Source organism: Beta vulgaris, chromosome 1 (assembly GCF_026745355.1).
Source record: "Beta vulgaris subsp. vulgaris cultivar EL10 chromosome 1, EL10.2, whole genome shotgun sequence".
In the NCBI taxonomy this organism is placed as follows: domain Eukaryota; kingdom Viridiplantae; phylum Streptophyta; class Magnoliopsida; order Caryophyllales; family Amaranthaceae; genus Beta; species Beta vulgaris.
The window spans coordinates 60,969,106-60,982,334 of record NC_079202.1 but is presented as its reverse complement, the minus strand read 5'-3'; the positions used below and the strand labels follow the sequence as shown (position 1 = coordinate 60,982,334).

The window sequence follows — 13,229 nt, the reverse complement described above, 5'->3', positions numbered from 1 at the left end:
AAAGAACATTAGCTATTTAACAGATGAAAAATTTCCCCTTGATTTAGTATGTTTACTATACTCTAAAGAACATAAAACATTTCCTTCAATCTTGCAGAAATTGTACAATATAGAAAAGAAATATAGAGCAACTTTTATTTATCTAATCGGCCTAAGCATACAACAAGCCCACTCAATTATTTTTCATTCAATTTTGCTCCCAATAGTCCCAACTATCCATTATGTTAGTAAAAACACATTGCTCAATTTTAAAAACATTAAAATAGTATTTGCTTTTAACTCTCAATCTATTTTCAAGCAGCAAAAATGAAGAAATATTATTCATCAAAATTTATTATTATAAGAACCCTTTTCCATAACAAACCAAGAACAATTTATAGTAAGTAAAAAAAATTGATCTACACAATATGTTTCAAAGTATGAAGATTTTAAACTAATAAATTATTGTTTATTGCGAGAAATTGAAGGATGTTTTGGTCTATATTTATAGATATGTTCTGAGATATATAGATATACGGTAACACCCTGTTTTATACTAAAAACTAAGACATAAAATAAAAAAACGGATGGATAAATGGGTGACGAATGGGACATAGCACCACCCAAATCTAATCTAATGTGTCACCAGCTCCATCCAACAAACCACCACCGACTTTTCATCTATTTAATATGGGCTTTTATCTGTTTTCGAAATTTGGGTGAAATAGATAATTGAATATCCATTTAAATTGATCATCCTTATCTACACCCTAATTTTAGGAAAAATATCAATATATCATAATATAAAAAAATTTCTTATTTTTTTATCAACCTTTAATGTAACCATTAACTATAAATATGCACCGAATCAAATTTGAAAAATAAATATATTGATTAAACGAAAGATTTTCCATGCTATTTGCACGGGTCTAGAAGCTAGGAAACTCTTTAGATCTCAATTAGAAGAAACAACAACTACTACTAAGTTAAATAAAGTACCCATCAAAAAAAAAAGTTAAATAAAGTTAACATGTGTTCATAATATGTCCTTTTTGAAATTATGCTAGATTAAAGAAGAAAGAAAATTAGCTAACTCTTTAAATATCAATGAATAGATGTTGGATTATATCATATTCAAGATCAATTTCATCATCAATGGGCATAATCACTTAGAAACTAATATATATAACCAAGATAACCAGTTTATATCATTACACGAAATTGTCAAATCTAAATAAATCGGTTGATTATTTTATTGAAAACTTTAAGAAATTCTACTAATCATACTATATAAGTTTAAACAATAGCTGAACAAACTTGACGTGCTAAATTTATTCAAATATTATACTTAGACCATGATATTTATAGTGGGACTAAAAAGTGGCAACATGTACAAAAAACAAAGAATCAAAACTTAACGTTTTAGAATGTTTATAATCACAAATAGGGTTGTGTTTATTCATTAGATTTTCCTATGAAACTTTTTTTTTTGACAGACAATGACAATGTTGAACATTAGCATACAACAGTTATAAAATTATCGAGGTTTATTAAATAAACAATATATTTGATACTTTCTAATAGATATAAGATGATAAAAAATATAAGATTTGAAATTATTAATTGAGGGATAAATGAATACCAAAAAAAAATCACATAATGCAAGATAACCACAAAAATTAAAAGTCATAAGTTGCTTTAAGTAGAAGGATCATTCCAACCATGAAAGTCTAAATAGTATTCTGAGACAAAAGAGAATAAAATGTATTTGGATTACTCTAGAACAAAGAGGGTATTAAAGATTAATTTACATTAATTTTCAACGTAACATACAATGATACAAGACTATAAAACAAGTATATATAACGAAAATAATATAATTAGACTTTTGTGACAGGTCATTGAAGATTCTCATTTATGTGTAATTATTCCCTTAAATTGTAAAATCTGCCAATTTTTTTTTTGAATAGATAACGCATGTCAAAGTTCCCCGTGGCATGGTGGTTCGGTGGGTGGTGAAAAGTGGGTTGCCAGGTGCGGTATAGTGATGGTGTAAGACAACAAGAAATTGGGGGTGAGTGGAACTGCATAAAGCGGAGCGAAAGTAGTTGTATGATTGATGTAATAGTAGTGCAAATTGTGTTTTTATCAGAGCTTCGAGTGAAGCTACAGGCACAGCGGCAAATTTTTCAGTCAATATGTTTTATTCTAAAATGATGGTTTGTAATACGTCCTACCATAATATTAACTAAATTAGTCACTGAACGCACGAGTCATAAATCAGTTTTGAACATTTTTTGTTACATGATATGACTAAAAACTTTGAATCGTGAGCTAATATCACACTACGTTTTCAAAAGAAATGTCTTAAAATCTTAAAATTATATTAAAAAAAATCTCGTGCATTTTGAACAGGTCCAACAACTTTAAATGACAAAAATATTTCAATCACCATAATCGATGTGATCATGAGTTATGGATTTCAAATTTTAGAATGCAACTCCCGGAAGTATATAAGTCATAAGTCATTAGTCATAATCGTGCAACTCACGGGTTGTAAGCCATTTTCACCCTAATCAATGGAGCACTAATTATTACAAATAAGTGATATGTCATAATTTAACTCACAGGTTGTAAGCCAATTTCAAATTATTATTAACTTACCCTAAGAAAGGTACATGTTTTTATTTCATAAAACTATATACTAAAATATTTCCCTAAATCTTTAGTAAAATTTTATTCATACATTATATATTGTACGATACAATAAGGATATAGCACAGTTATATTACATTTGTGAGCACTAAATTTTTTTCTAATATTACATCGTTGGTAAATTAAAGAAAATGATAAACAACATTAGGATAATATATTCTAGATGATTTATATTGTACAATATAATTAACAAGGATATAGCATGGGTAACATAAATCATAATGATGCAACGCATGAGTTGTAAACCGGTTTATAATTATTTTGAATACAAAATCATAAAATTTTAATTCAGCAGCTAATACCTCAATTATACATTTTATATTCTTTCAACTTTATATGCATGTATTCTAATAATTATACATTTAATAGATTTGGAACAGAAAAAAACTACTTAATAAATTAAAGGATTCCCGTGCATTATGCACGGGTCCAAAAACTAGTACTATAATGTAAACACGGAACAATTTGGATCCTTGTTATATTGAGCATAAAGATAAACTACTTTGAGATGTATAGGAGCTATGCTATTCAGGCTTCAGCTATTGTAATGACTTATCTCTATAAAATTATTAAAAGAGATGTTAAACTAATCGCTATCGGACTAATTTTCTTTTTAATATTGAGCATATTATTACTCAATTTTAATTTTAAAATAGGCGGTTTTTTACAAGGCAAACTATATGAAGTATTGGTATTATCGAAGTTAGCTGGTCCAAGTAGTCTCAATTGTCATGAGCTAGGGGGTAAGAAGGGGATCCCAACATAAGGAAACGTCCAGAGATTAGAAAGTAGGGATTTATACCCACAAACATAAATCCACACAAACACCCCAAATACGGGGTTGATGAAAGTCGAACTTTCGACCATGAGGCTGGGTGGTGGGAGCTCCAACCATTGGGCTCCCACATGATTCTCTTTTAACTTATCACTTAAATCATTTTAACAACCTGAAATTTGGTTTTAGATACGCTCCAAACACTATTAATCATTTTAGAACCTAAAATATGTTAGTAACTTATCATTTAAGACACCTGAAAGACTTTTTCAAATAAAGCCTTTATATGAACTAATTAAACTCGTTGAAACTCATTGGAATTTATCAAATTTACTGAGACTTCTATAAAGTCGTTCTCCCTTTGAGAAATGTATGTGGGCTTATTGTAGCTGGGCCGATTCAGCAAAAGTATGGACCAAGTTTTTCCCCAATAGCTGAAATGAGCCCAATATTTGAGTCGGTGTTTCTGTGCACCAAATCAAGAAACTCCGCAGATTTTTCCGCGAAAAAGAAAACCCCTGAGTAACGCAGAGGAGAGAGAAAACTTGGAGAACATAACAATGGCGGAAGAACACGAGGAAGAGGAGAGAGAAAGAGGAAAAGTAATGGCGTTGATTGAGAAAGCAACAAATTCAAATGAACCAGAGGTTGATCCTCGACTTCTCAAAGCCATCAAAATGGTCGTCAGATACTCTGATTTTGAGCTCAAACTCGCCGTTCAAACCCTAATGCATCTCATGAAACGACAACATTCCCAGGTTTCATTTTCTTGCATTTCAATTTCATCTATGATTATTGTAACTTGTGTCAAATTAGTTGATTTTGGAATAGTATGTGCGATTGATTATTGAAGTTAGGGTTTTCGTTTTTTTTTTTATTTTGGTTGTAATTGCAGATCAGGTATCTTGCATTGTTGATAATTGACGAGTTGTTTATGCGATCGAAGCTGTTTAGAACCCTAATTACTGAAAATTTGGATCAATTATTGAGTTTATCGGTTGGATTTCGAAAGAATCAACCACTTCCTGCTCCTTCTAAGGTTGCATTGGTTTTACGATCGAAGGCGATTGAGTTCTTAGAAAAATGGAATGCTTCATTTGGTTTTAGTTACAGGCAGCTTAGGTTAGGATATGAATACTTGAAGAACACACTTAGGTATCAATTTCCTAATTTACAAGCGAATGCTGCTCGGGTTGAACGAGAACGGAGAGAGAGGGAGCGGAGAACACAAGAGATTTTGAGGAACAAGTTTGAGACATTGAGGGAGAGTCTTGTTTTGTTGAAGAAAGAGATAAAGTCGACGATTGATGAGATTGAGGAGTGTTTAGGTATTGCTAAGGCTTATGATGAGAATATGGTATTGGAGCCATTGGATGATGAGGAAGAGGAGGAATTTGAGGGCATGCGTAACCCTGAGTTGCGGCAGATTAGGCTTGATGCATTGAAGGAAGCAGAGAAGGTTCATGAGAATAGCGAGAATGAAGTGGTCTTTGATGCATTGAGGGAGTTGTTCAAGCTGTTAGTGACTAAGCATTTAGTTTCGGTCCAGGAATGGATATCTGTTCTTATCAGGGTTGAGGTGAACGATACTAGGTTTAGAGATTCTGCACTGAAAGAGTTCATTGATCTTCGGAACGGAATTATTGCGGTGAAGAAGAAATGTGAGGAATCTGGTTGTGCCCTTCCTAAGATTAGGGAAAGTGAGGAAGATGACATTTGGGAGGATGGTAAGATTGAATTGGTGGAGAAAAGCAAGGAGAATTTGACATCACTACCGACTGATTCTAGGGTATCGGCTACTGATCCTCCTGAATGCAGTGATAGAGGAACAAAGAATAGGGATATTGTAAAACATAGAGTTGGTGGTGGTAATTCAGATCCTTTGAGGGGGAAGCTTTTAGCTGAAGCTCCAGTTGTCAATTGGGGCTCTTCTTTGGATAATTGGGGTGAGAAGAGGGATGTTTTGGCTAATCAAAGAGGATTAGAGCTTGATGGTCATTGGGGCAGGGTAGATTATGATGCTACTATACCGTCAGAAAAGATTGCTGAACTAAATGTTCATGCAAGTCTTTACAAAGAAAAGCAAGCTGAAGTCCAACCATGTCGTGCTCGTCTACGCAAGGGAGAGCTTTGTCAAAGAAGAGATTTACGAGTATGCCCATTTCATGGACCAATTATACCTCGTGATGATGAAGGCATGCCCATATACCCTGAGGATGATGTAGGGATCTCTGCCAACCCTGTGCTGGATGAAGGTACATCCATGAGACGAAGTTCATCCACAGAAGATACGAATATTGATGAAAATGGTATTTCAATGGAGCAGCTAGCTAAAGAGGCTGTGAAAAATGTCAGAGAGAAGGATAAAGAGGAATTGCAGCGAAAAGAAAGTGATAAACGAGCAGTCAAGAAAGCCAAACTTGCAAAGGTTCGGGAACACAATGATGCAGTTCTCCGAGAAGCTGCAATGGCTTCAACATCTCTATCTGCTGGTTTTAGAGAAGTTGATGGTGCAACCATGAGAGAGAAAGCTACAATGAAAAATAAAAGGCCAACTCTTGCATCGATGTTACGGAAGAAAGTAACAGCAAAAGATAGATTAGCACAGAGGCTTTTGAGTACCCGGGCAAGAGATGAAACCATTAAACAGCTAACTAAAGGCGAGGATACTAAATACCGAGAATCATTCCCAAACCAGTGGTAGCTTTTGATAGTTTCACAAAAACAACGGCACTTCTGTATTGACATTATAGATACCGGGTGTGACAGTGCATTTTGGATCATCTCGGTTGCCTCTTGTTCAATGAGCGGAGAAGCTTTGACAAATTAACTATCAAGTCAGGATCTGGACAGTGTTGGTGGTTTTGTAGATATGTTCTCTTCTCCACATCTCCATTTCATCTCTTTCTCATGTATATTTACATTTCCCAACATATTGTTTATAAAAGAAACATTTGTTTATTTATATACTGTAATACTAGCAGCAGTTTTTCATGTGAAATTTGGAACAATTTTACTAAATCGAGTAGAGTTTTAATGTCGCGAGATCCACAATAGTTGAAGCTTGAGTGAAGCAAGAGACTCGGAGTATTAGAAGCTGATTTGTACTCAATCACTATGATGGAATTGGCGCTTTCTTTGTTTGGTTTCACTCAATATATGCACATTGGTACCTGAATAGTTCGCAGGAAAGTCTTTTTGGAACACTCATTTCCAAATTTCAAATTGCCAGTGAAACCAAACATTAGAGATGTCACTTCCCTTCCTTATGTTTGTTTTCACTTCCATTCAATCATCTTCAAAAACCACACTTGTTGTTTGATGCACTTTGGAGCAGGGGCGGAGGCAGCATGGGTCACGTGGGGTCACGTGACCCCGGAAATCAAAAAAAAATTAAAGATTTTTCGTAAAAAAAAAAATAAAAAAATAAAATAGAATTGAGCATTTAATTCAGGCGTGCAGCGTGCTGTCATTGCTGTAGTGCTGTGCAGTACTAGTAGTCAAAGGTCACTTGGCAGTAGAAATATTAAAGAGGCCCACTTGGCCACTTAGACACTTTGCATATATTAATAATTAATTAATGATAGTGGTCCCCAATTCCCAATTCTTATTAGGTTTTAAATTAAATTAAAATTATTAACAATCATTTAATTTTAAAAATTATCCATTTCTCTCTCCTTCCTTTCCAATTCTCACGCTTAATTTTTTTTTTACAGAATTCAAATTTTAATTCTTTTACATTATTTATTTTTTAATTCCTAAATTATATATATATAATCTTATTTGGTTGATATTAATTGTATTATTTGCATATATGTGTGAATTTTTGAATATGTAATGTGTGATAAGTAATTGATGCATTTAGTTAGTTTGTTTATTTTCTTTTTGAATGTTGAAATTGTGAGATGTAAATTTGTATAAATTATGTAGTGTTAATTAATTTATGGTATAATTTTCTGTAATGATTTAGTTTCTTTATGATGGTAACTTATTGATTGAAGACCCGTCGAATGCACTTGTAATTTTTTTATTTTTGTTTATGTAATTTTTTCTTAGTTTGGAATGTATGACAATGAATATTAGACAATGTGCCTTTGCATTGTGAAATTTCAATCTTTTTTTGTGACCCCACGATTTTGAAATCCTGGCTCCGCCACTGCTTTGGAGCATGGTTGTCAGTTGTGCTCGTCGACAACCAAACTTCTCTCTTCCAAGTTTATTGTAGTTGGGATATGGTTGTAATATAATTAGGGAGTGAAATTATGTGGTTGTAAGTTGGAAAAAAAAACTTTAAGTGGTTGTAATTTGCAAACTCACAACTTTATGTAGTTGTAACTTGCAATATTTCCTAAAATAAAAGATAGAAACTAAATATGGAATAAAAACTTTTTTTTATTTTTTGAACTCGGAATAAAAACCTTTTGAAAGTCCACGATATCGTTGAATAATAATTATTTTTTGTCGAAAAATAATTATCAATAAGAGAAAATAAATAAACAGAGGATGGGAGGGAAATTTGAGAGAAAATCTTTAAGAGTGGGTGTATTAGATTAGATGTTCGCTATACATCTCATCTTATGCTACTAATAACTATTATAACGTCTTTGATCAGTTTTGGCAGCTATTTAGGTTCACGTGTGCATCCCTGTTCCTATCTCCATCCAGAACGGGAAAAAAAGCTTCTGAATTTTTGGAGGGAAATAAGAGTGGAAATAGAAGTATGAAGTGCAAAAAAATTTTGATCCAAAGGGTTGATTTGAATATTAATAGACAAAAGCAAGTCTATTAATATTCAAATCAACCCTTTCCATCGAAAACTTACCATGCAATATTAATAGACTTGTTAAGCATTAGCTCCTGTTCTTTTCGATCGAAAGGTTTTGATATAGTCAAATTATTCCTTAAAATATACTACCTCTGTTTTTATTTAGTTGCAATATTTACTTTTTTGCACAAAGTTTAAGAAATGAGAAAAGAGAGTATAATTGACCCACTTGCCCCTTCTACTAGTACTCTAATTAAATGGGGAGAACGAGAGTTGGTGAAGTAAGGGTAATATAGTCAAATTATTCCAATAGCTTCACCTAAAAATAAAAATTGTTGCAACTAAATAAAAACAGAAGTAGTATTCCCTAAGAATGCAACAAAAGAATTCATTCTTGCCAACACGGCAAGTCGGCAACACCGGCCACAAAATTATATCATATGCTGCATACTATAAACCAGCACACCAGCACCCTTACCCTCTTCATGCTTTCATTGAATTATTGAGCTCAAAGTGATCCATAACAGTACAGTAAAAGGACTTCCTACAAGGCTACAAATATCAAATCATACAACATTTCTGCTTCATTAACAAATTGGGGAAACAAAAAACTAAAATAACTTAACACAGCAAATTGTCAAAAATTATTGACATCACATGCATCGAACCACACTACACTTGCTGTTTAATTAGTTTAAAGTGATCCATGTTCGAGATTCTTGAGTGATAGCAAGCTGTTTATAGTAATGCCTTTACAGTCGATGGCTCTCCAAGTTTTGTCAACACCTAATGTACACACCATAACCTTAACTTCAAATATTTCCATAAGACTTCCACGTTGACCAAGCACAACAACATATGATGATGATGATGATGATGATGATTGTTGTTGTTTATAATTGGAGACGAAAGAAACATCTACCACTTTGTATCGGCCAGAAGAAGGGCGCGAATGCTAAAGCAGTATAAGGTTCAGAAAGAATGCGTACCCCTGCTGGGGTAAGGGGAGGGAGAGTGATGATGGATTTCGTTACAAGATTAGCAACAACCAATTGTCTATCACTATGAGTGGTGGTGGCATGATGATTATGAAGCAAAACTAGACCATGACAAGAACCCAAAACTGTGGCCTGGAATGGAAGCCTAAGTTGAGTCGAAGTGTAACAAGTAAGAGTAGCATGATCACGATCATAAATAGTGTAAATATAATTAACCTGCTTTAGCTTAGCATCGAGCAGGCTTCCGTCTTGAATAAGGAAATGAAAACTAGGAGACGACGATGAAGACGACAAGGAGTGAAGAGGGGGTCAGTGACTCTAGCATACCAGTCCTTGCAAACAAGCCTGATAATGTCTTGGAGAATTGAAGCAGGAAGTAGTAATAATATATTAAAAATGATTTCTCTTGGAAGAAGAGACAAATTAAAATTCGATGCTGCTGCTGAATAATACTTATCTTGTGTCGTTGATTTTGGCCTCCGCCTCTTCCTCTTGATGCAAACAGCAAGTGTTGGATTATGTCCTGCTCCCAAAACCTGCAAAATTGTATGTGTAAATCTCCTGGATTTGCAAACCAAAAAATCCAGGGGTAATAATGTCAGCAATTCAGGGGATTTTTTTTTAGTTTATTTTCAGTTTTGCCATTGGATTTGCAACCGAGGAGATTGCCCAGGAATTTCCCATGTAAATTCATGCGTCCATAACTCCATATATACCAGAGAAATTCCTAGTTTATCTAAAAAAAAATAAAAAATCTAAGTGATTCAACAATTTGCTGGTAAAATGTCTGTGTTTCGTTTGGTAGCAAGCAAGTGTGTAGATATACACATATTAATTTTAAGAGAATCAATCTCAACAACAAATCAAGGTAGTGCTAGTGTTACTGCTACTGCTACTGCTACTGCTACTGCTACTGCTACGCTACATAATAATGAACAAAAAAAAAGTGGGATGGTGATGAAATGATTGATGAATAAGGAAGTAAAACTTACGGGAAACACCGCTTTTGGATGTTCTTGTGCTTGCGATTGTGAATCCTGCCCCTTCCTCCTCTTCTTGTTCATCATCGTAGTCCCTAATTTCGACTGATTTTTTTGTTTGCTTTGGTCAGGAAGACGAAGAGGAAGACTCTCTTTTTTTGTCAGCAAAAACTGAATTGGACCTATAATCGAATGGGCCAGGCTTTAGCAATGGTAATGGTCGAATCTCTCTCATCATCACCACCGTGAATTTGTGGGTTCGACTTTGCGAGGGCGGTACTCGGTAGTGTTTTGAATTTTGAATTGGGGTTGAGTTTTTGTTTAATTTTCTTTTTAATTTAATAAACTCTATTTTTACCAATTCAACGGGTAACCACTCATCGGTACCTATTACTATTACAATCTCATGTCATAGTTTGTGCTCATGGTCAATAATTCAAAGTTGGTACCTATAGTCTAGCGCGTATCTAGGAATTTACTTATGGGGGTACGAAAAAGAACTTTGTGGGGTTTTGAACTCGAGACCTCCTCATAAATTCATGGATCTTTCTTTTCCTTTTGCTACCAACAAGACAAACCTCAACTTATTGATTTGTTTTCATTATCTCTATTATATAAGCCAAGGGAGGAGGTGTGGTGTCCTCTTTTGAAGTGACTAAAATACCCTTAATGATCTAATTAATGGAATGAAAAAAATTACAAAAGCAAATCATTTAAAAATTCTCATTCCAACTTGCCATTTAAAATAAGTTTAAAATGGTATATGCATCAAATACTTCAATCAAAAATTAAATGGACAAAATATTTATACCTTATAAAAAAAGATGGCATACATAACGTGCACATGAAAAGTCTGAACATTCACTATCTTTGATACTATTTAATTCAGTTAAACCAACTCATTATTTTCGTTTCATTCTGTTCAATATTCATTCACAAAAAATTAATGTTAACAATCACTCACAACCTTTTTATTTTTTTTACATTAGCGAATTAATATATCTAAATTCATCTAAGTGTTGAATTTTTCACATTTAAGTTTAATCATAAATAAAGTATGAATGGAGTATCTAATAGAATAACAAATTTTGAAATTAACGCACGCATCGCGTGCATATGAAGGCTAGTTTTCCATAAATAATGGGGGTACAGTTGTACCCCCTCTAGATCCGCCCATGTAGACTAGAAACGTCGAAAGTTGGTACCTTTTAATGTAATTATTCCTATATTTTTCGAAATGTCTTTTCTTGTTAAAGTATAACAAAGGGCATGTTCTTTTCGGCATAAAACAATTGAACTGAATTGAATTGATCTGAACTGAACTGAATTGAACTGAACTGAACTGAACTGAATTGAACTGAAATGAAATGATTAGTGATATGTGAGAGTAAAAGTATTGTCAAGAACTGAACTGAACTGATCTAAACTGAATTGAATTGAACTGAACTGAAAATAAGTTGGGGAGAACATGCCCAAAGTACTTCCCCCGCCACCACCTAAAATAAAGTCCACCTCGCCTTTTTTCTTGGCCCTGGTGATCAGCCACTTCATAACACCAACTTAACTTCGGGAGGAAAATTATGATGATTGGGCAAGCGACATCTAGATGACTTGGAGGCACGACGCAAGTTTGGCTTCTTGGACAACTCCATCAAAGCCCCCGAACCACCATGCACTCAATCAGGTTGGAATATGATGACGATGCTCGTGTCAGTTGTCATGGATCATGAACATCGTCGATCTCGAGGTAAAAAGTACTCTTACTAAATATAGGAACCTTATGTTCAACTTACTAGCCTTATAAGTTATAATTCAACAAATGAAATATGCAATTGCTAAATGTGGACAAACAAAAACAATGTGGTTTAATTTGTATTATGGAAATTTTTTTTTTTTTTTTTTTGGGGGGATTTTGCTCATCATGAACCTATTATTACTCGTCAATGTTGTTCTGCACTTTTGCTTGCGCAGTTGCACTGCCATCCGTCTTCATGAAGAACGTAGAGAACAAATTAGATTGCATGAAACTTTTAATGGGCTTATACTCTTAATTTTTTGAGAACGTATTGTGTCGGACTCGTCCGACCATAATCTTTGGTCGGACGATTTTTAGGTGGTTTCAAATTTTTTTCAGTTAGTCTTAATTTTTTTTCAGTTAGTCTTCATTTTCTTTCAGTTAGTCTTTATTTTTTTTCAGTTAGTCTTAATTTGTTTTCAGTTAGTCTTCATTTTTTTCAGTTAGTCTAAATGAAAGTAAGTTACCTCTAAATGAAAGTAACTTAGGTCTAAATGAAAGTAACTTAGGTCTAACTGAAAGTAACTTAGGTCTAAATGAAAGTAAGTTAGGTCTAAATGAAAGTAACTTAGGTCTAACTGAAAGTAACTTAGGTTTAAATGAAAGTAAGTTAGGTCTAACTGAAAGTAAGTTACCTCTAAATGAAAGTAACTTAAGTCTAAATGAAAGTAACTTAGGTCTAGGTCTAACTGAAAGTAACTTAGGTCTAAATAAAAGTAACTTAGGTCTAAATGAAAGTAAGCTAGGTCTAAATGAAAGTAACTTACCTATAAATGAAGGTAACTTACCTGTAAATATTTCTGAAAAAAGGTTTTATGTACAGTTTCCAATGTTCCAATCTGATTTAACTCAACTGCTACATGTAATGATGTAATAGAAGATTTTCTAATGATTAATTAAAGGTGTGAAGTAGCAACAGCAAGAAGATTTTCATGTGTACTGTAACACCAATGCTTTCACACATGTCCATTGTCTCAGGTTACTCACCATCGCAAATAACATTCCAGGACAAATCCTTCTACCGCCACCAAATAGAATCAGCTCTAAGTCTTGCTGCTTGAACTCCATCGATGAATTCATGAACCTCTCTAGACGAAACGTACTCTTCCGATTCATCCCAAATTTTATGTCTCTCTGAAAAACCCAAGCATTAATAAAAACAAGAGTTTTTTGCTGGAATGAAAGAAGGAGAGGAGAGAGAAAATGAAGGTTGATGATGAGA

The 13,229-nt window shown here is 33.7% G+C and overlaps 1 protein-coding gene and 1 long non-coding RNA gene across 2 annotated transcripts; one reads left to right on the top strand and one right to left on the bottom strand.

Moving 5' to 3' along the window:
• Window positions 1-3,849: 3,849 nt before the first annotated feature.
• LOC104883064 (UV-stimulated scaffold protein A homolog) lies at window positions 3,850-6,434 on the top strand. The gene is made up of 2 exons (XM_010667541.4): window positions 3,850-4,227; window positions 4,365-6,434. The coding sequence occupies exons 1-2, from the start codon at window positions 4,030-4,032 to the stop codon at window positions 6,171-6,173; spliced, it is 2,007 nt and encodes a 668-aa protein (XP_010665843.2). The 5' UTR covers window positions 3,850-4,029; the 3' UTR covers window positions 6,174-6,434.
• A 2,274-nt stretch (window positions 6,435-8,708) lies between these two features.
• On the bottom strand, window positions 8,709-12,986 carry LOC104883141 (uncharacterized). Its single transcript, XR_788512.4, has 2 exons — window positions 10,225-12,986; window positions 8,709-9,768 (listed from the first exon to the last, which is right to left on the bottom strand). It is a non-coding gene; the product is annotated as an uncharacterized LOC104883141 (long non-coding RNA).
• Between the last annotated feature and the right edge of the window lie 243 nt (window positions 12,987-13,229).